This window comes from Gracilinanus agilis, chromosome 1 (assembly GCF_016433145.1).
Source record: "Gracilinanus agilis isolate LMUSP501 chromosome 1, AgileGrace, whole genome shotgun sequence".
Taxonomy (NCBI): domain Eukaryota; kingdom Metazoa; phylum Chordata; class Mammalia; order Didelphimorphia; family Didelphidae; genus Gracilinanus; species Gracilinanus agilis.
This window is the reverse complement of record NC_058130.1, coordinates 8,398,134-8,419,640: the sequence shown is the minus strand read 5'-3', so window position 1 is coordinate 8,419,640 and position 21,507 is coordinate 8,398,134. Positions and strand designations below refer to the sequence as shown.

General features: G+C 50.8%; 1 protein-coding gene across 1 annotated transcript in view; it reads right to left on the bottom strand.

Annotated features, from left to right (window-relative positions):
• The window catches only part of VPS41 (VPS41 subunit of HOPS complex), a 164,958-nt gene extending 144,612 nt beyond the window's left edge, over positions 1-20,346 (bottom strand). The window contains exons 1-2 of the mRNA XM_044675398.1: positions 20,329-20,346; positions 16,444-16,479 (exon numbers count right to left, since the gene is read on the bottom strand). Coding sequence (XP_044531333.1) covers positions 16,444-16,479; positions 20,329-20,346 — 54 coding nt within the window. The remainder of the gene's footprint in view (positions 1-16,443; positions 16,480-20,328) is intronic.
• Positions 20,347-21,507: the final 1,161 nt, after the last annotated feature.

Genomic DNA, 21,507 nt, shown 5'->3' with positions numbered 1-21,507 from the left:
TCGGAGGCCGGTCACCAACTCTAGTACAAATCTGGATCTGTGAGCGTCGCTGGAAGCCCTGAGCGTGGACGGCACCTGCCTGGGCTCACACAGTCAGAATGAATCCATGGGGAGACTTGAATTCAGGTCTCTGTGACCCCAAGGCCAGCTCACTCTAAATAGCCAGAGCAATAAGCTATTGAAAACCATCATCAGGGACTCTGGGCACTGAGGCTTCCCTGTTAAAGGGTAACAGAGTGAGTCGCACAGCGTGTTGCTGTCCATCCTTCGTGGCCCCATGAACCAGAGCATGCCGGGCCCCTTCCATCCTCTGCTCCCTCTGTCCAAGTTCACGTTCACTGTTTCCACAACACTGTCCACCTGCTTCCTCCTCTGCCATCCCCATCTCTTGTGGCCTTCACTCTTTCCCACCTTCAGGGTTTTCTCCCTCGAGTCCTGCCTTCTCATTAATGACCAAAGTATTTAAGCTTCACCTTCAGTATTTGACCTTCCACTGAACCATCCGAATGAATTTCTTTAAGTATTGAGTGATGGACTGATTTGACTTTTTGCCATCCGAAGGCCTCTCCGAAGTCCTCTCCAGCACCACAATTCACCAGCATCCTCACAGACCTTTGCTGGCAAGATGGCGTCTCTGCAGCTCAGTCTGCTGACCAGCCTGGCCATCGCCTTCCTGCCCAGGAGCAAGCTAACGCTTCCTCGAGGACGCTGACGGGCCCTGGGGGACCCCATTCCTCACTGTGAGCCTCACTTCCCTGAATGAAGATCCTCCAACTTGGGGGGCGATTGTTGGGGAAGAGCTCTGCAGACTCGAAGGCCTCGCTCTAGCATGAAATCGCATCTGCCCGGGGGTTCAGGGTGTTGGCACCCTAAAAACAGCACAGCACAAGCTTGGCCAGTGAGGATGATGCTGGATCAAAAGCTTTTGATTTGTAATAATCAAAGAAATGAGGATCTTCCTTCTCATAGACAAAGGGCCGAGGCCCTCGGGGCCAGGGTCTAGGGGGACAATTTTCAATCGCTTTTTGTTCTGGCTCTTTGGAAACGACGTCCTCGTGGGGCGATGACGGCAACACAATCTGGTAACGCTGACGGAATGACGAGGACTGAAGCTGCTCCTGTTACGTTTTCCCAGGAACAGCCTTTTCTTGCAAAGCGGCTGATAAAAGTCTTCTGCGACGGGCAACCTTCCACTCAGAAGCCTCCCTGGCCTTCATGGAAAGCCCCCCACCTGCTGGGAAGGTTTCCTCAGCTCCGTTCCCAGACCCCGGCCAAACGCAGGGCAGGGACCCAGGACAAGCCAGGCCAGGCGAGGGGCATCAGCTCTGCCTGCCATTAGCAGCAGCAGCCATTAGAGCTGCCTCAGCGCCCAAAGATTTCAGGCAAGTGACAGGGAGGATGTGAGCGCAGCAGAGAACGCGTGTCAGCCCTCGGAGGGAGGCTCTTAGGGGACATGGCGAGGAAGCACTATTTTTCTACAAATAATTTGGTTCAATTTTCATGTTTCAAGTAGAATCGCTAATAGTGAAGAAAACATGAATAAAACAATTACCGAGCGAGGAGCTGCTACTAAGTGAAAGCCAAATGGTTTGGCCTCCGTCTCCCAGACAAACAAAACCTCGGCGAGGTCTGTTGTTTTTGTCTTTATTTCAAATGCTATTGAGGGTGGGATGGAAGTGGGGGGAGGACTGTTTTCTGAGAAAAGCCAAATGAAGCCAAGGGGCATCTCTTCAGTGTCCACTGTGTGCCAGGCACCAGGAAAGCCCCTCAGGGGCCTTGACTTTGCTCTAACGCTCTGGAGGATGCCGGGCCTCAAGGGAAGCCTGATTCTGCGCTCAGAGTGCCCGTCCTTGTGGCCACAAGCCCGGCCAGAAGGGAAGGGAGGCCCTGGGCCTCTCAGCAGGGCGCAGCTCACTCACTCGCTCGCTCACCTGAAGAGGCTTCACAAAGCCAGCTCTCTCCTTCGCCCTGAACTTGGAGTCACAAGCAAGGAAGCGGGAGGGCCCCCTCTCTGGGCTACACGCTGCAAACAGGCTCAGTGGCCATCATTTCTTTTAGAGAAAGGAGAGAAGAAAACATGCAGGGAAAACAGCCCCTTCCTGCTTCTCATTTCCTCCAGGTGGACTCGAGACAAGGCCAGGGCCTTCATCTGCTAATCTCAACTCTTCCTGATGGCAGGGATCCTTCAGAGCCAGGGCTGTGCTTGTTCCCATTCTCAACAACAGCCCGTGGGAACGTGGGTGATTTCTATACGCCAATAAAAAGAGAAGCAACAGACAACCACCAACGAAAACAGAATTACCTAGCAGGCTTTCCACATGAGCGACTCCACTTTACAGATGAGGAAACTGAGGTTCAGGAAGACTCACTTAGTCTTGGACTATTATTGAAGATCCAAAGCCATTAAATAGGGCAGAGTAAGGACTCCAGCCCCCTGGGCTACACTGCTCTTTGCCTCACACTCAATGACTGAATTAAGAAGCCTAACCACATATAATAGTGATACAAATAATAGCATTTGTGTGGTGCTTTATATTTTATGGAGCACTTTACAAGTACAGTCTCACCTGATTCTCACAACAATCTAGGGAGTTGGTGCTATTACTATCATCCCCATTTTATAGAAGAGAAAACCGAGGCAGCCAGGAGTGAAGTGACTTGCCCAGAATCACGCAGCTAGTTAAGTGTCTGAAGCAGGATTTGAACTCGTCTTTCTCCCTTCGGATTCCTCACTTATTTCTCAATACAATGAATCTAGCTCCTGGATTCAGATAGCTGAAAGGTTCCCCACAGCCTCTCATCCAAACTCCTCACTTACAGCTGAAGAAAAGCTGGGGGTCCCTGACTAACTGGGCTGGGAGAAAGGTTAGTCTGAATTAAGGCATAATGAGAGATTTCTTTGGTAAAGTAGCTTCCTATCAATTCTAGCCCAGGGAACTAGTAAGATTCACTATAATAAGCACATTAATTATTGCTATTAAAATGGAGTTTGTGAGTGGCTTTTTTTTTTTAAACCCTTGTACTTCGGTGTATTGTCTCATAGGTGGAAGATTGGTAAGGGTGGGCAATGGGGGTCAAGTGACTTGCCCAGGGTCACACAGCTGGGAAGTGGCTGAGGCCGGGTTTGAACCTAGGACCTCCTGTCTCTAGGCCTGACTCACTCCACTGAGCTACCCAGCTGCCCCCTGGCTTTTAACAGTTTTATTCTCTCCTTGAAAGGCAGGCTAGCAAGCGTTCTAGTCTCTTTCTAGATCAGGGTTTCTTTTCATTTTTTTTTTTTTTAAACTTAAAATTTCCATCCTAGAGTCAATACTAAGTACTGATTCCAAGGCAGAAAAGCAGTAAGGGCTAGGCAATGGGGGTTAAGTGACTTATCCAGGGTCATACAGCTAGAGGTGTCTGAGGCCACATTTAAACCCAGGATCTCCCTTCTCTAGGTCTGGCTCTCTATCCCCTGAGGCACTTAGCTGCCCCCTAGATCAGGATTAACCTGAGGATAGATTTCAAAGGATCTCTTAACTTGATTTTAAAAATATCTCTATTTTGACAACTTTATTTCAATATGGTTTCCTTGGTAATCCTATGTATTTAATTTTGTGCCCTGAAAAAATAGGGTTCTGAAGAGTCCATAGGTTTCACCAGACTGCAGAAGGGATCCAGGAAACAGAGAAGGAAAAAAAGGTTAAGCCCGCCTGCTCTGGAAGCTTCTTTTCTATCTCCTAAACTCTCAGTGTATTATAAGCTGGAAAACCCCAAGATCCAAGCTTCTAGAGCTGCTCGCTAAAGCAGGGATCTATTAGTAAAGATCTGAATGTTCCAAAGGAAAAAAACCATCCTGCTAATAACGTACTTGGCAATTAGGCTCGTCTGCCAGAAACAATTTTATTGAATTTAACCCAAACCCATAGCTAAGAGATTTCTAGCCTGGAAAGACAGACGTCCAAAGAAGCAGACTCGGGCCCCTGGGCCTTCTGGCCCTACTTTGTGCCCCAGGGCAACTTGAGGCAACATTTCTAGGCATCTGGAACACATCTCGTTCAAATCTAGTTTGGTTTCCTTCTAGAACAGGCACAACTGAGTTCTTTCTGGACCACAGGTCAAGGCCCTGCATGGGAAGGCAATAATGCCATCTGTCTGACAGCCGCTTTTACTCCATTTCAAAGGAAGGCCTTAACCTGTGTTCTTCATTCCTACTTTCTTAAAGAAAAAGTATCATTTTAGGCTGCTGAAAGAGGAGTTCTGAATGTTTCTAGAGAAATTACAAAGGAGACTGTTTTTATTTTTAAATATGTTGCCACATCAGTGTCTCCAGAAGGCAAAGTGAATGAATTTTGATGTATAAACTTTGTGGCATCTCCTAAAAAGTAGATTCATTTACTTAAGTTCTAGGTTTCGTCTATCTCCAATTGTAGGGGTTAGGATAAAGGATCTCTGGGTACGTGAGCTACCTCTGTAATTTTGGGAGCGGCTGGATGGCTCAGTAGATAGTGAGCTGAGCCAGGAAGACCTGAGTTCAAATCTGGCCTCAGACATTTACTAGCTGTGTGACTCTGGACGAGTCATTTAATCCAGTGGAGAAGGAAATGACCCACTACTCCAGTATCTTTGCCAAGAAACTCCAGGACAGCATGGCCTACAAGGTGACAATTAAAGGACTGAGTAACAAGTACAGTTTGGAAATGAATCCTCATGTGGACAATCCACAGACTCCTCTTTTTTCTGTTGTATCCTTCCCTCCCAAATAGTCTTTCATGTCCCTCTTTGCATTTCTTCCCTTCCTACTGGACATGTTTTTCTATGTTTGTGACTTTTCCCATCAGGCCAGAAGTTCCTCGGGAGTCAGAATTGCTTCATTTTCGTGTATTCTCCTCCACAGCACCAGAACAATATATGGAGCTTAACAAATACTTATTGACTTAAATCAGAAACAGCTAAGGACTGGAGAAGTGCCCAGGCTGGTGGAAGGCAGGATGCTCAAATACATTCTTTTTTTTGATCCTTAACTTCTGTGTGTTGGCTCCTAAGTGGAAGAGTGGTAAGGGTGGGCCATGGGGGTCAAGTGACTTGCCCAGGGTCACCCAGCTGGGAAGTGTCTGAGGCTGGATTTGAACCCAGGACCTCCCATCTCTAGGCCTGACTCTCCATCCACTGAGCTACCCAGCTGCCCCCTCAAATACATTCTTGACCCCAATGCTGCCCACCCTGGCTCTACTATTCAATTCAGAATGAGCTCCAAGGCAAAAGAGCTGGTGATCATGAGACTGAGCACTTGCCGCAGGAGTCAAGACTTCCCAAAGGGAAGAGAGAACAAAGGATTCAGGGAAAGGGAAAAGATGAAGACCAAAAGCTAAACTCAATGGAAGGTCCAAAGGTCGGGACAGGAGTGAGCAGGAAAATGGAGAGCAAAGAAGATGGAGGGAGCACAGGCTGGAAAGGGGGCAGCAAGTCCACCATCATCCCAAGTTCTGGCTCTCCTGCCCAAATCAAGGGCAGGTTGGGTTTGCTGAAATCAGAAGCAGAGCTCACTCATTTGGGGAGTGCCAAGAACAAGGTCAAGCCTACTATCTTATCAATGGATCTAATTAATCTCTCATGCAGTCACAGGAGAGGACAGCAAGACCAAAGAGAGAATTCACAAACCTTGAAGCTATCCCTGGTGAGGTTGGAAGGAAGCTCCAGGCTTTCCATGATAGCCCACGCCAGCCTCCCTCCCTACTTTCACCCTTCACGTTACTGGGGAGCTAAAATCTAAAAACCATTAACTTGCTAATCTGCGTTAAATCATCCCTGAGATGCACTGGAGGCCCACTAAATAAAAACAAAGACACTAAGCTGGAATTCATTGGGTCATAAAGACATTTTTTCCCCTTAAATGCAAACCTTCCAACAGGGAAGGGAAAAGGCCCGGCTACCGCCGGCTCTTATCCCGAAGACATTACGGACAATCCAGCATCTGTAAGAAATACAAGGCTCGTAAACAAAGTGTGTCACCAGCCCAGGAAGCGGGATTCTCCCTAAGCCAGACCCATCTCTCCTGCCCAATCGCCGGTGGTGGGAATGTCAAGGACAGATTAAAGCCCCAAGATAGCTCACAGGTCTCTTTTCCTCCCCTGTTGATGCCATTCTGTGGGGATTTACTAAATCCACGGGGCTCTTTGGGAAGAACTCGGGCATATTCTAAAGCAGAGAATGATGATGACACGGATGCCTGCGACTCTCTCTATTAAAGACTGAGGTTCGGAAGGCCACGAGAGCCGACGGAAGGAAGTGAGGCGGCGGCTCTCCTGCTGGCAGCCTGTCTGGGGGCTGCGCAGGGAGACGCGCTCGTCCCTCCCAGGCGGTCAGAAGCAAACGCAGCCCAGGCTGTCAGGCAGACTGAACGACGGCCGGCACACTGCGCGCAGCAGTCATCAAAAGTGACCCTTTAAAAAAATAGCGTCACTAACTCATCCTTCAGCCCCGTTAGGCCTGTTCTCCCTCCATCGCGCGGGCTCCCCAAAAGCTGCCAGGAAGAGAACTTTCGAGGATCCAGGATCAACCCAGCCTGCCTAATTAGGCAGTGACAAACTGGGAGCATCACGACTGGCTTCAGTCTTCACGAGACGGTGGACGCGAGGTGTGGGGCTCGATGGCCAGGACTGTGAAAGGTGGCGCTGACCAATGCGTCCCCTGATGAAGTATCCCCTGCACGGGTCATCTCGGCGGCCTGGCCCGGTCAGTGCCACAGAGGACAACAGAGACTCGCACTAGGTGATCTAGTCCTCGGGGAATCCTTCTGGCTTCTCCAGCAGGACCCCAAATGAACTCACCCACTTCTGTTCCTCCTGAGATTTCCTCAGGAAGCACCACCATCGGCCCAGCCCTCTCTGCTTGAAACCCTGGAAATTGGCTCCCCAGAGCTCCTCCCTCATTCTTGGCCAAGGCTCGATGGGGCCACGGTCCACTGACTCCCCCTCCATGACAGCAAGCCAGTCCCGCCACAAGCATTTAGTATGCACCTACCCCGAGAGGCAGCCTGGCCTGAGGGTAACAGAGGCAGCCTCCAAACCTGCTTCTAAGAAGGTTATTAAGAAAGAAATGTCCCGAGCCTGGGCCACTCTCTGAGACAAGAAGGTGCCAACGGTGGCCAGAGCTCCCTGGGCCGCTGCTCTGGGCACTCTCCTCGCTTCCCGCTCAGTTACAGGGTCTCAAACTCAGATCTTGACGGGAATTTGAAACCATCTAAGGCAATGCCATCAATTTACAGAAGGGGAAACTCAGGTGCAGAGATTAGCCCAAGGTTACACGGAAGACAGGGATAGAATTTGAACCTGGGTCCTGACTTCAAATCTAGCCTTCTTTGCCCCGCTGCCCGGCCCTCCTTCATACAAGGCGGGGCACGAGGGAAACCACATCCAGCCCGACACTCCCTCGTGCCTCCAGGATGACTCCTGAGCCGGACATTTAGAACCCTTCGCAGTCTGGCTGCAGCGCTTTTCTACGGCCCCTTCATGGCAATCCAAGCAGGCTGCTCCATGACTGTGCCCTGGGCCTTCGGGCAGGCCGTCCGCCCCAGCCAGAACCCCAGACCTGGATGTCTCTCCCGACAGAGCCTCCTCTTCCTCCGCAGCCTCGCTCGGTCTTTGTTAACTGGCAGAAAGTGGTGTCCCTCTCCCTGCCCGGAGGTTCGTGGTGCCTCCTCAGGCCGTGCACACCGGCTGCCTTTACTCCGTTCTACACTGTCCCGCACCGCCGTCCGAATCTCCGTTCTTTCTCTAGACTCCCAGCTTCCAGAGGGCAGGCGCAGGGGCGCTTTTCTCTCCACATGCTCAGCCTGTGCCACAGGACCTCACAAAGCATGTTTTAGTATGTTTGGTGAACTGAACTGAATGACCAGGGCCCCTCTCGGTCTAGCTCGAATAACATTTCTTCTCTTTGGGACTGAAATATGAAATTCGGGGAGGAAGAATGAACGTCTGATTCACATCCTCATTCTAATGCAAAAAACAAAAAAACAAAACAAAAAAAAAAAACCACCATGCCAGGCCCATGTTTATTTGCAGAGTAAAGAGAAAATAAAAACAGAGCTAAGATGAGGGAGGGAGGCAGCTAAAGGTGAAGAGAGGCTTGGGAGGGATCCCTTCAGCAAGTCTGCCCACACTATGGGCCTTCTCAGAATAGAGCTCTTAAGTAAATGAAGGTCAGTGAAAACAGAGAGGCAAATGCTACCATTCAAATTCCTGGTCCCCTAAAATCTATCATTCTGTGACTAGAGAAAAAAATAAAATAGCTGGTAGACGGAGAAAAGAAAGAATCTGTAAGAATCACTGGGCTTCTGGAAAACAAGGAAGAACTGAATTTATTAGCATATTTCAGGATTCATACAGGAAAACGTCTTAAAATATATCGTAGAGATTTCAAATAAAAACAGACTGAATAGAACGCCAAAGGAAAGCCTCGGATCCAGTTCACTCAGATGTATCGTTTTCCAATTTGGAGATCTTAACAAAATTGTTGTTGTCCTTTTTTTAGACCCCTCTCCTCGGGGATCGGGGAAAAGAGAGAAATCAAAGTCCACAGAACCAAAGTGAATGCCAAACGACAGGAGAACGGCCAAAAAGAAGTAGGGTGTGTGAGTGTCACTGTGCAGGAAGAAACGAGGAGCGTGAACAATTCAGGGGCACCCAGCCAGTTTTCTATGAGTGGATGGAGAAAGAAATGAGCAGAAACCAGATGGTGCAACACTCAGGGATATAACAATTCAAATGAAAAGTTCTCTCTTAGAAAGTCAAACTCGAGGCAACAGAGTCCAGCAGAGACCACCGAACATGCAGAGAGGAGGCCAACAACTAATGATAATAATGCACAGACGGTCCAATGAGGACACTTATGTTCTGTGTTTTGGCCTGAATGGTTTCCTCAGGCACAGGGAAGGGAGAAAGTGATAGATATAAAGACAAGGGCTATTAAGGAAATGGATCACTAACAAAAGAAAAAACACAGGAGGCCTTACTCAAGGTGGCAAAGGGAAAAGAGAATAAAGATGACAGTATTTACACTGGATACAATTATGCCAATAATAGTTAAAGCAGCAACAGTTGGGGGAAACGTCCAGAAGAGGGAAAAGTACAGAAGGGAGAGGGGAAGCAAACACGCTAATATCGATACTCTCGTTTTAGGGGGAATACGTGCAATTTTCATAAAGCTGAAAGTGGTGAAAATCTGTGCCGGTCTTTTTCCCTGTTTGAGTTTCTGAATGTGAGAATAGATGTTTGCTAGGTTTGTCATAAAGATTTTTTTAAAAGAACCCATCTACGTCTATTGCTGCTGAGTTTCCCACAGTTTATTAAGAAATTGGTATAATGTATGCTGTAAAAGGAATGTGCCCCACACCCTCCAACCCAGACACACTAATCAGGACAACTTGTTAATATTAATAGTTCATTAAACGAAAGAAGCAGCTTTTTAATCCACGGCCCATTTTGCTCACAGGCAGGGAAGAGTGGGATCAGCCACACTCCATTTTTCTTGACGGTCAATCCCAATGTATACACGAGCATCTGAGCAGCTCATTGCTGCAAATTTGTTTTTTAAAATTAATGCATGTAAAGAATCCATCTGAGTTTCAATAAATGATTCACAATACTCTGCACATGAGCGGTTCAGACTGAAAAATGATTTTGTGAGGCAGTTTTCTGATGAACAGGTTTGGGGTTTGGTTTCTGGCATTCTCTCCTACTTCCATTTAAAGCTAAACAAGGGAGATAGTCACTCGCCAGCCAGCGGATGAAACTGGAAGTAACTATGTATTTCGAAAGAAATTTAAAATTCAGCCCAAACTGCATATCCATTTATTTGAAATGGGTTCAGCTCTTTTGTCAGTCCACTTGGATTTAATAAAAACCTGTCCATCCACTGCACCCACAGATGCCAAATTGGACTTGCTCACCTCTGTTCGGGGATTTGTTTTGAAGACTCATTCAGATGAGCAGTCAGTGGGCAGAGAAATCCTGAGTGGGGAAATTCATCAGCAAACCAAACAAGCTGTACTTTCTGAAATCAGATTATCTAGCAGAGGCCGTGGCAGATGGACGTTCTGATCGCCAGCCTCCCTGTATGTTATTTAAATCACTTCTAATCTATGAATGAGTGGGTCTAGTTATAGCTCACACTGAACTGAGAAATCCATTTACGAGAACTACAAATATGCAATGAAGGGACTGGACTGTATATTTTCAAGAAAAATAAGCTAGAAAATGCAGGAACATACAGTGACTTGTACCTTCACCGCAGGACTCCAAGTTATTTGAAACAATAAGCGTTGTTAATACATGATTATGTAATGCCAAACTTCTTGGGAAAAGGGAGACTTTCAAAGAGGACAATTTAGGCTTTATCTGAGAACCCTGACAAATAAGGCCCTGCCAAGTTCACCCCTAAGGTCTTGAGGTGTACGGAGAAGGCCCTGGGCTCTGGGCTCTGGAAAAGAAGACATGTCAGCAAACTTTCAGTTCTGGCTAGTGGCACCATGAAGTGAAGGCTGAGAGTCTGGTCTTGGCACTGCTCATGGCAGCTTAACGTGAGCTAATCTTCAGTTGGTCTTACCATAGGCCAGGGGACCCGACGAAGCTTTGAGGATATCTCTGCCGGGAGCCTGGTCAGCTGGGCCTGACTATCCATTCATTCAGTGAACATTTACTGAGCACCTACTATGTGCACAAAGTGGCCCTCAGCCTTGGGCTACCCCTTTGGCTTCTGCAGCAATGATGATGGCCAAGTGAGGACGAAAGAGGCAGAAGCTCTAGGAATCCCACAGACTTTGGCCTTTCTACACTCTCACTTAGTTGCTGATGCTTCAGGTGGCCAAAGGCCAAGGAACAGAAGAGCTACGAATACTCTCCATCTTCACATTCTCCCTACAAACAGAACAGAAGACTTCAGAAGAATGCCAGAGGCTCCATGGAGGGACTAGAGGTGGGGGCGTCCTGGGTGTTATCACATGCCCAAAGGCAACAGGAAATGTCCCTCCAGGAGGCATTTGGTCATCTCATGATTCAGGGCTTTAAGGGTGTCTATAAAAAGCACCAGCACAGAAGTAAATGCAGCAAATGCACCAACATGCACGCAGAATAGGATGAAATGGAGACCTTTACAGCCCTCGGAGGGAAATCCACAAATACTTTAATGGCGCCTGACTTCCATGCAAAGGTATAAATGGGGAAGGCCAGTGGAAAATTATCAAGGAAAACATGGATTCGGAATACAGAAGGGGAAACGGCCAAGACCTGTAAACTACAAAGTGCCTATGGAACAGGAACCACTTTCTTTGAGGGAAAAAAAAAAAACAGGAATATGCTAGCCAGAGTGAAAGGGAAGGGAACAACCATTTACTAAGCACCTACTAGGTACCAGCCCTGTGCTAAGTGCTTTACAAATATGATCTCATGAGGCACAGGCTATGGTTATCATCCTCTTTTTACATTTGAGGAAACTGAAGCAGACAAGGAGCACCAAAGTACCCAAAAAGGAAGTAGGCAATTATATGCTACTAGATAGAAAATCATTCATTACTGATGGGAAAACATTCTTGAATCAGTTATCAATGATGACCAATCAAAGCAAAGATAAAAACTGATATTAAAGGATGACCCATTAAGAGCTGGAGGATTCCTTAGAAACCATCTTATACAAGCTTCTCATTTTACAGAAAAGGAGCCTGAGGTGAGGAGAGGTGAGCAGTGACACACAGCTTTTAAGGCTCAGGGGTAGGATCTGAACTCAGATCTTCTACACCCCGAGTCCCAAACTCACCCTATCCACTACACCAAGCTAGGACAAAGCTAGAAGGACAAAAATGAGGGAAACAATACGGTCTATGATTAAAACAACTCCAATTTTATGTTAAAAATGCTACTGAAAATTGAGTATAGATGGAAGAACGGGCCCAATGATTAATATAATTTCTCAAAAAACATAACTGACAAAAAACAACTGCCATACTGATGGGGGCAAAGGGATCTCACAAGGACCCTGGTCGGGAAGTGTGACCCTTAGGCCAGGCAGACATGGCAGCTACAAACTCATGTGGAAAATCTTTTGGTAAAGGATGATGGAAGGTGATGGGCAATATCACTCTGTAAAACAGAGAGAAGCACTGGAGAGAATGCAAGTGAAGTTTGGCAAGAGATTCTACTGGGTAAAATCCCAGGGCACTTATGGTTGAACAGGGGAATGACAGGAAACAGATGGAAGGTAGGAAAGATCCACAAACATTTAGGGAACATACTTAAAAGTCATTCAAGATAGCAGAGCCAACCCATTCCCAAAGAAATAACCAGAGATCTTTTTTTAAAAAGGGGGCTCCTGTCCACGCTGCAACATCCAATGAGTTCAGCCTACAAGTGTGTGTCTGTGTGTGTCTCTCTTGCCTGCATATTACAAACAGAAAAAAGACACTGAGCTAAGACTGAATTAAGGGGGGCAGCTGGGTAGCTCAGTGGATTGAGAGTCAGGAGGTCCTGGGTTCAAATCTGGCCTCAGACACTTCCCAGCTGGGTGACCCTGGGCAAGTCACTTGACCCCCATTGCCCACCCTTACAACTCTTCCACCAAGGAGCCAATACACTGAAGTTAAGGGTTTTTTTAAAAAAAAACAACAAAACAGATTGAATTCAGGGACTGGTGGGGGGTTCTGATTGGAGAACCTCCAAACCGGAAACAAAGGACTGTATTTTTACTGGCCACGCTCTCCCTATGGCTCGGCGTCATAGAATGTTTGGTCTCTGGGAACAAATGAGCCACAGCTCCAAGAAGCAACACATTCCAAACATGTGACTATGAAGGCAATTGGAGCCAAGGAGGTCATCCAAGAAATGTAGTGCTGGAGAATGTGGGCTAGTCTTGGGGCAAAATGAGGAAACATGGTCGGCTCATCTCGGGATGCGCTCAGTTCACGTGCTCAGCTGGCATCCCTACCCAGAGAACAGCAATAGAGGAAGAACCTGGGAAAGACTGTGAACAAGAGCCACAGAGGGTGGACATGGGCTAGGCCTGGGCTACAAACTGAATCATGGAAAGGAGCATCTCCTTCAATGAAAAGACCATTTGTGGGGGCAGCTGGGTAGCTCAGTGGATGGAGAGTCAGGCCTAGAGACAGGAGGTCCTGGGTTCAAATCTGACCTCAGTCACTTCCCAGCTGTGTGACCCTGGGCAAGTCACTTGACCCCTGTTGCCCACCCTGACCACTCTTCTGCCTTGGAGCCAATACACAGTATTGATTCCAAGACAGAAGGTGAGGGTTTAAAAAAAAAAAAAAAAAGACCATTTGAGCATTTCCATAGTAAGCCCAATGGGCTTCCTCTGCAGGTGGGGGCTTCCCTTCACCAGAAGTCTTCTAGCAAAGGCTGGCTGACAAGTGGTCCAGGGGGGTGGGTGGAGATTCTTTTCCCAATATAGTTCGGGAAACCTAAAAGTCCACTGAGGTCCTCCCACTCTGAAAGGTAGGCCTACCAAAGGGGAGCTGGCAGGAACCAGCACCAGAAGAGGCCAATGAGGCCTAGAGGTTACAGGACTGAGCCAAGGGGCTTCTAACAAAGAGGGAAAGTGGTGAGGCTGAAACTTAAACCCGGGGCTTCCGAGTCCAAGGCCTCTACTCTTTCCACTACATTAACCCAAGAAACTTCAAATGACTTAAGAGAAAAGGAGTGAAAAAGAAACACGAGAGCTGAAAGGGAACCCCTAACAAATACCAGCCCCTCCCACGATCCAGCAAAGCTAAATGCTTAGAGGAACCATTTTCTCTATTAAATTCAGCATTCTCGCTGTTAAACCCTCCCTAAATGAGTGCTGGAGAAATGCTTAAGGATTAGCCTCAGGAACTGTCCCCGTCGGATGCTCCCTGGGCTGGTTCTTGAGGCAAAGATGGCTCCCAACCTCCGGAGAAGCTGCTCATCACGGCAACTTCTGGACTCCTTTCATGAGTGAGGAGAGACCGTCAGAGCCCGAGACGGCTTTGGCGAGGAGCTACTGTGTGCTACATCTGTCCTTTGGCTACTGCTCTTCCCCGGTGAAGGCAAAACTGATTTACAGCTTGTTTGCACTAATAAAATATTATACCGTTGACTCAGTATAAAAGGGAGATGAGAAAGTTCAAGGAGAAATGGTTTAACAACAGCACCAACAAAAGGAAGGAGCTTTCCGAACTTCTTAAAATCGCGAAACCATAATAAACTCTGTGGAGCCTGGGCTGGGGACCAAAGTGACCCAGGTTACTGCTCTGCTTTTTACGGCTGGGCTCGAGAAATTTATTTGTGTTTCCATTCCTGGGCTCGGCCCTGCAAGCGAGTCAGATGTCCAGGCAATGCGCACCTGGTTCTTCTGCCTTTCTGCATCATTTAGGATGAAAATAGCCCATTGGTTCAAGGGCCTGGATGCAACAGGGTTAGGTAAAATGAATGCAAACAACTGAAGATTGGCACGAATTAAAACAGGTGCCAGGAGGAAGAAAGAGGAAAAATCTTCAATGGAAAACTAAGGGATGGGTCACAACAAAAACGACTTCTGCAGCTGGGGTCAGAAGAACGAGGGTTGAATTTAGGCTCCACCCCCTGTTGGGTCAATGTAGGTCTCCCACGCCTCAATTTCCTCATCTGTAAAATGGAAAGAAGAATGCCCTCTCTACCCCCATGAGCTGTTGGAAGGATCAAATAACAAAACTGACTTCTACAGGCCTGTGGGTTAACTCCATAGTTCTCATCACTGAAAGTGAAACATTTTCTGATATATTCAACAAGAGAGGCCCAAACATCTCCATCAGGAAGGGGAAGAGAAACGGGCTCCATGGCTACAGCCTCGGAAAGCCCCCCCACACTCTTCCAGAGAGGGATAACAAGGCAGCAGGAAGCAAACGGCTGGTGCTGCAACATCCTGGGTCACTAGCACACCTCTGGGGGCTTTCCAAGGCTGCAGCGGTAGCAGCCTACACTGTACACCAGGCAGGACAAGGACCGTGTCCTCTAGAGCAGGTTAGGACGGCCCAGGAAGCCCACCTTTCCTGACTGCTCCGGAAAGCACACGGAATTACCGAGAGTCTATTGTTATCCCCCTCCAACCAGAGAGACCACGCAAAGCCGCACTTCAGCATTTGGCTCATCCCTGCCTCAGAGTTCTGACAGGCCGAGTCTCCCTCCTGGGCGCTGAAGGAGTCACCTGTCAGTTAGCTGTTCACCTCCAAAACTGCGAGCCCCGTCAATGGGTGCCCAGCCCAGGCTCAGACTTGAGCACCTCTGGGACCTCTGGGGACACTTTAGAGGAGGGTTTAGGAATTGCTACGTCCACAAACATCAGGCAGCCTACAGTCGGGGCAGCGAGGAGGCTCGTAGACTGGATGACAACAGTCGGGGTCTGCCACCAGGCCTCTCTTTGACGTCTGAGCAGCTTGGCAAGACGTGCTGGGCCCGAAGCCTCCACCAGCCTGGACTTCTAGGACTCAGGATCTCCACCATGCCAGGCATAGCCTGATTTGTACTGAGGAGTTTCTGTTTGATTCTCTCTGTTCCTCCCACACAGCTCCAGGGTAGAGAAGAGCTTGGGAGAGGCTACAAGAGGCTGCAGACTGGGGCAACGGTGACCCCCAGCATCTCTGGCTCGAAGACCCCAACAACTAGAACCTCAAGCTTTGAAAGCGCTAGCAAAAATTGTTAAAAATGGATTCATCCAAAGTCAATGAAAAGTCTCTTAGAACCTTCTTAGAATTAATTTTGGAATCGGTTCCACAGCAAAAGGTGAGGCAATGGGGGTTAAGTGACTTGCTCACAGTCACATAGCTAGAAAATGTCTGAGGCTAAATTTGAACCCAGATCTTGTCTTCCAGGCCTGGCTTTCTATCCACTGAGCCACTCAGCCACCCTCTCTGAAGCTTTTAATCAACTTTGCTGAGAGCGTGTTTAGCCCTTTGTTGGTCATTTTGTTAATGAACTGGATCAGGAGGGGAGTGGGGAGTGGGGAGGGGCATGTTTCCAAGCAAAAAGCCCCTGGAGCCCTGGCTCTGGCATGCCCAGCATGGGGGTCCTCCCTCCTTGCCTCGGTCTCTTGGCCGCCCTCAGGCCTTCCTCCTAGACTCAGCTTGAACCCCTCCTTCCATGGAAGGCGTCTCCCTGGCAGAGGCCCTTCGCCTCCTCTGAACACGTGTGGCGCCCACCTAGCTGTTTCCATGGCATCTCCCTTAGGACATGAGCCCCTGGAGAGCTGGGGGAGGGGGGTGTCCTGCCTTTCCTGGAACCCTCAGAGCTGAGCAGAGGGCCGGGGCACAGGCAGGGCACATTCATTAAATGCTGCTTCTCTGAATGGCTGGAGACTTTAGGGAAGGCCGAGCAAACAGACGACAGAAAATGTTTCATGCCGCTATGCCAGCTGCCCGGGTGCAGACCGGGTGGGGGGGCCTGGAGGGTTTCTGGTCGGACTTACCTCAGACTCATCTGTAGACTCTTCCACAGATACATCCTGGAAAAAAATCAGAGGGTAAAAATTGGTTAGCCCTTGGCCGGGAGCTCTGGCTGTGGAATCCTGCCGTGCTCGTGGGCAGGGGAAAGGGGCGACCTCAGAAGGAAGGAGAAAGAGATAAAAGTGTCAATCAAAATGAATGGCTGAATAAACAGAAGAAAAATAACAGACTTGAGAAATGGAGAAATGAGGCCCTTCGCCCACCTCCTGCTTCCTTTTATTTGTTTTTGGCGATCATGACCCGCATTAGCATGGTGAGACGCTGAGAAGGCCTGAGAGCCGACCACAAGGATAGCCCCTGCCCTCTGAGCCCCTTCTGGGACCGGCGTGGAGAACACAGGAGAACCCGGCCCTGCTTCCTCGCTGGCACGAGGGGTACCTTTCGGCTCCCAGGGTCGGCATGGCCAAACACCAGTCAGCCACCAAAGCCCCGAAGAGCACCAGCCGGGCAGGATCCAGGAACTTTCCTTCCCCAATGCCGGGCCCTCAGTGTCTCAGAGGCACGTCAGCCCTGGCCAGGGCAGCCGGAGAACACGGGGGTCTCGAGGCCTCCCTGCCAGGGACGCCCTGAGTACGGAGGGGCACAGAAGACCCCTGGCTGCCTGAGCCCCCAGAGGTGCCCGAGAAACGCCCCCAAAACGCCACCTGACCTGCTTTGGCCTCTCTAACTCTGCCTGGAAGGCCCCTCTTCCCTGCCATCAGACAATGAATCTCGCTGTCCCGGGCAAAAAGAAAAAGGGCAAGAATTGCTTTTGCTCCGTCTGCTCATCTCTCACCTGTTCCCGCGAGGCGGAATGTGCTGATGCGGGTGGTAGCGGCCTCCCAGGTCAGCAAAATGAAGACTTCCTTAATGTACTTAGAGTTATCAATAGCAATAAAAGGTCCCGCTAATCTGCTGACAGTGGAAGGAAGCCTCGTCCAAGGCGCTCCCGCCCTCCCTCCCTCGCCCTCCCGGCTCCCACAGGGGCTCAGCACCCAAACGGCCCCTCTGGCCAGCCCCAGGGTGGACTCCCGGATTTACTCTCAGGGTTTGGGGACCAGGTCGTGGGGGAGATGAAGCCACAACCAAATGGGGTGGAGGCACAAGAGCCAGGCTAGGCAGACGGTGGGTGGCCCTGCGCCCAGGCTGGAGTCAGGAGTCCAAATCCTGTCTGGGATCCTCAATAGCTGTGATTGGCAAGTCTGTCTCCCTTTCCTCATCTGTGAAATGGGGAGCACAAGAGCTGCTCTGCCCAGGGTAGTCGGGAGAATGAAGCAAGGGCTGCGGGAGGAGGCTGGCACACAGGACGCTGTGTGGATGTCAGCCATCATCTCCCCCCCAACCTCCCACCCCTAATCTGGCTCGGTTTCCTCAATTCCCAATAAAAAGGGGCGGCATTACAGCTCTGGGGAAAGCCCTCCTTTCCTGGTCAGCCTCTCAAAGAAAAAGCCAAGAGGAAGGGAATCCCTTCACTGGAACTTCCCCAGGGCTGCACTGGTGCGGAGCCCGGGGGCCTCTCTGGGAACCCCAAGGGGCTCCCTCGAGACTCTCCCACGGCCCAGAATCCTCCAGCTCTGGTCTTTCAAGGCCACCCGTGGCTGTGGAGTCACTCCGGTGCGTTCCCCGTGGGAGGGGCCTGCATTCCAGGGCGCAGCCTGGGAACTCTGCTGCTTCCATCCCACAGCAGCCTGGCTCTCCTCAGCCACCTGGGAGGGGTGGGGGTGGGGGGCGGCTTGGGCCGAACTCCCGAGGTATGCTGGGTCTCCTTCAGGGCCCGGAGCCCGGCGGTGGGGCCTGTGCCAGGAGCCTTGTGCCTTGCTCGATGTCTGACCCTTGTCCCAGGCTTCTTGCCACCCCGCTGCTCTCTTCTCTCCGGAGCCTTTCACAGCTCCCAATGACTCAGCCAAAGGCTTGGCCATCCGCTTATTCTCTGGGCTGGTGCCTCACAGTGAGGAGGAAAGAACAGCCAACACCGGGGATAAGAACCTACCAGGATGAAACATAACAAAACATCCAATCTAGCGTCTTGGTTCCAAAGGTCAAGGCCAAGAGGATGTGAAGAGGATTTGAAAATCCCAGTGGACCACAAGTATAAAGAGTCAAAGAAGCACCCTGGCAGCTCCCAGAGCTCTCCAGGCAATGCCTCAGCAGCTGTCTGGCCCCGGAGCACCCCCTCTCCCTGGCTGCTGGCTCAGCTCTCTTCAGGCAGCCTCTCCCCAGCCACTCTTCGCTGCTGTCCCCTCCAGGTGTGTCATGTTCCCTTCTCAGAACGGAGGCAGCTCCAGGGCCGATGCTCACGCTTGTAACCCCAGCTGTGGGGGGGAGACATGGAGAGCCCAGGCTGGTGCCTCGGTCCAGGGGGATCCTGCAAACACTCTGGCCTCAGCACTCACGTCAGGTAGAGACGCCCCACAGGAAAAACTGCTCCTGGGTGGCCCTCAGTCTTCTCCTCACAGACAAGGAGCTCCGGGAGGCCGGGTCTGCCCCTGCCCAACGCTGAGTGCCCGGGACAGAGCAGGGTGGTCTGAGCTCCAGCTCTGCCTCTGGTCCCCACCCTGAAGTTTCATGGGCTCTAAAATGGGGACGCTCAAAGCCCCGCCTCTCAGGGCTGCAGGGAGGGGCCTGGGGGTCACCCCGCGGCACCCATACCCAGCCCAGGCTGGTGGCCAACCTCAGGCTGCACTTCGCCTCAGACAGTCATGAGGGGAATGGCCCCGGGTGCAAGGCACAGACCCAGCGGAGCTCCCGGAGAGGATCACCTGGAGCTGGGGGGGCACCCGCTGGCTGGACCCCCGCCCTCTGCCCTCCGCAGAAGGAGGCCTCCCGGCCTGGCTTGCTGCCCTCCTGGAAGCTCCTTCGAGTTCTATCCAGCACCTCCTCTAAGAATACGGGAAGGCCAGAGTGGGGGCGGGGAGCTCCCGTTCTGTTCTGCAGAGCTGCCAGGAAGCGGGGCATCCCGAGAGGCTTTAGAGCCTGGAAGGAGGCTACAGGCCGCACCAAGAGGCATGTCGGGGACACTGAGGCAAGGCCAGCCAGTCAGCCGGGAGGTAAAAGGCGGTGGAAGCCTCAGGCCAGCCTCCTTTAGAGGCATCCGACGCTCCTCGGGGAGACTCACCCTCCGTGGGGGAGGGACCCGTCACGGGGTATCCAAGGCACAAAGGAGAGAACAGAGATACAAAGTAACAAAGCCAGCTTTGGACGCTGGGGAATTGTGCTGATCCGGGTGGGCTGCTCGTAGGAGGGTGTTCCCCTCCCCCCTTACCGCTACCGAGCTCTCTCACAGGATTGGGGATTTCTAGTTCTCCAATCCAAACGACTCGTTTTTCAGATGGGGAAACTGAGGCTTGGAGTGACTTGTGCAAGGCACCTAGCTAATGAGGGCCTGTGTGTGTCAGAATTCGAACCCAGGTCTCCCTGGCCCCATGCCCCAGCTCTATCTACTCCACTTGCTGCCTATCTCAGCACAGATGCCCAGTGCCCTTCTTCCACCCAGCCCTGTTTCCGAAGTACTCCAGCACACCCGTATCTGGTGAAGGATACCCTTCCAGGAGAATAAAATCACTTCCTCTCCCTTCCAGGCAGTGGCCCACTGGCTCCTCCCCTGTAGCCACTGCGAAGCGAACATTCTATCTCTGGTCTCTGCACCTTTGCACTGGCTGTGCCTCATGCCTGGAGCACTCTTACTCTTCACCCCCGGACTGCATCCGTCCCAGAAGTGACTTTATAGTGGGCTTGGGGGCCGCGTCCGGCAGAAAACGGGGCGCTCCCCGCCTGCCCCTGGGTTTCCGTAGGGCCCCAACCAAGGCAGAACCCCCACCAAAGGAGGCCTCCGCAGGGCGAGGCCCCTAAGACACTTTCAGAATACCCACCTTCTCCGCTTCCGCCATGGTGCAGCCGGCAAAGTCACGTGGTAGGCACCGGAAGTAGCATCCGGATGTTTCGGAGCTGAGACTTCGGAGCCTTCTGGGAAATGGAGTTCGGTGTGACCACGCCCGCTCAGGGAGCTGTCCAGCGGCTAACGGAGCTGAAGGAGGAGGCAGCGCTGCCTCTGGGCCCCGGCTTCTGAGCCCTGGGCTCTCGGCACCGCGGAGCAAAGCGGTGCCTTCGCACAGCTCGGCCAGGGAGGAAAATGTGTTTAAAATATATTGCAACAGGGGCTGCCAGGTGACTCGGAGCATAGAAAGCCAGGCGTAGAGACAGGAGGTTCGCAGTTCAAATTTGACCTCCTACTTCCTAGCTGTGTGATCCTGGGCAAGTCACTTCACCCCCATTGTCTAGCCCGTATTTCCTTTCTGCTCAAAAACCGATACTTAGTTTGGATTCTATGACCAAAGGTAAAGGGTTAGAAAACATGGCAACAAATCTAGAACTGAGGGGAGAGAGGGAGAGTTTGGAAGAAAAGGTCAGCTGCTTCCTCGGGCGCCCCCCCCCCCAGTCACTAATTCCGATATGAACGGCACGTTCAACCCAATGGGGGGGTCTCCCCTCCCCGGGGGGAATTTATGGAGGACCCTGCCCTGTGCTGAGGGCCTGGGACAAAGACAAAGACAACAGTGCAGAACTTAGCCTCAGGGAGCTCACATTCCGAGGGAGATCGGGCAAATAAGTAGAAGAATATGAATTTGCCTTGTTTTGGCTTTTGGTGGGGGCGGCACTAACAGCCTGAGGGATTTGGAACAGCCTCTTCGGGAGGCGGGACCACAGCTTCATCGCCCTCACTAAGGAGAAATGCAAAGAAAGGCATTTTCTTTGTGGCTGTGTGAACTCACGAAGTAACTGGGACCGGTGGGTAGGGCTATGCACCTGGAGCCAGGAAGACCTGAACTCAGATGTAGCCTGGATACTGGCTGGCTGTATGACCCTGGGCAAGTCATCTTTAAAAATCCTGCCCCCCCTCCCCCAAACTTAGGATCAGTACTATGCATGGGTTCCAAGGCAGAAGAGTAGAAAAAGCTAGGCAATGGAGATTAAGTGACTTGCCCAGGGTCACCCAGCTAGAGAGTGTCTGAGACCACATTTGACCCCAGGACAAGTCATTTAACCTCTTT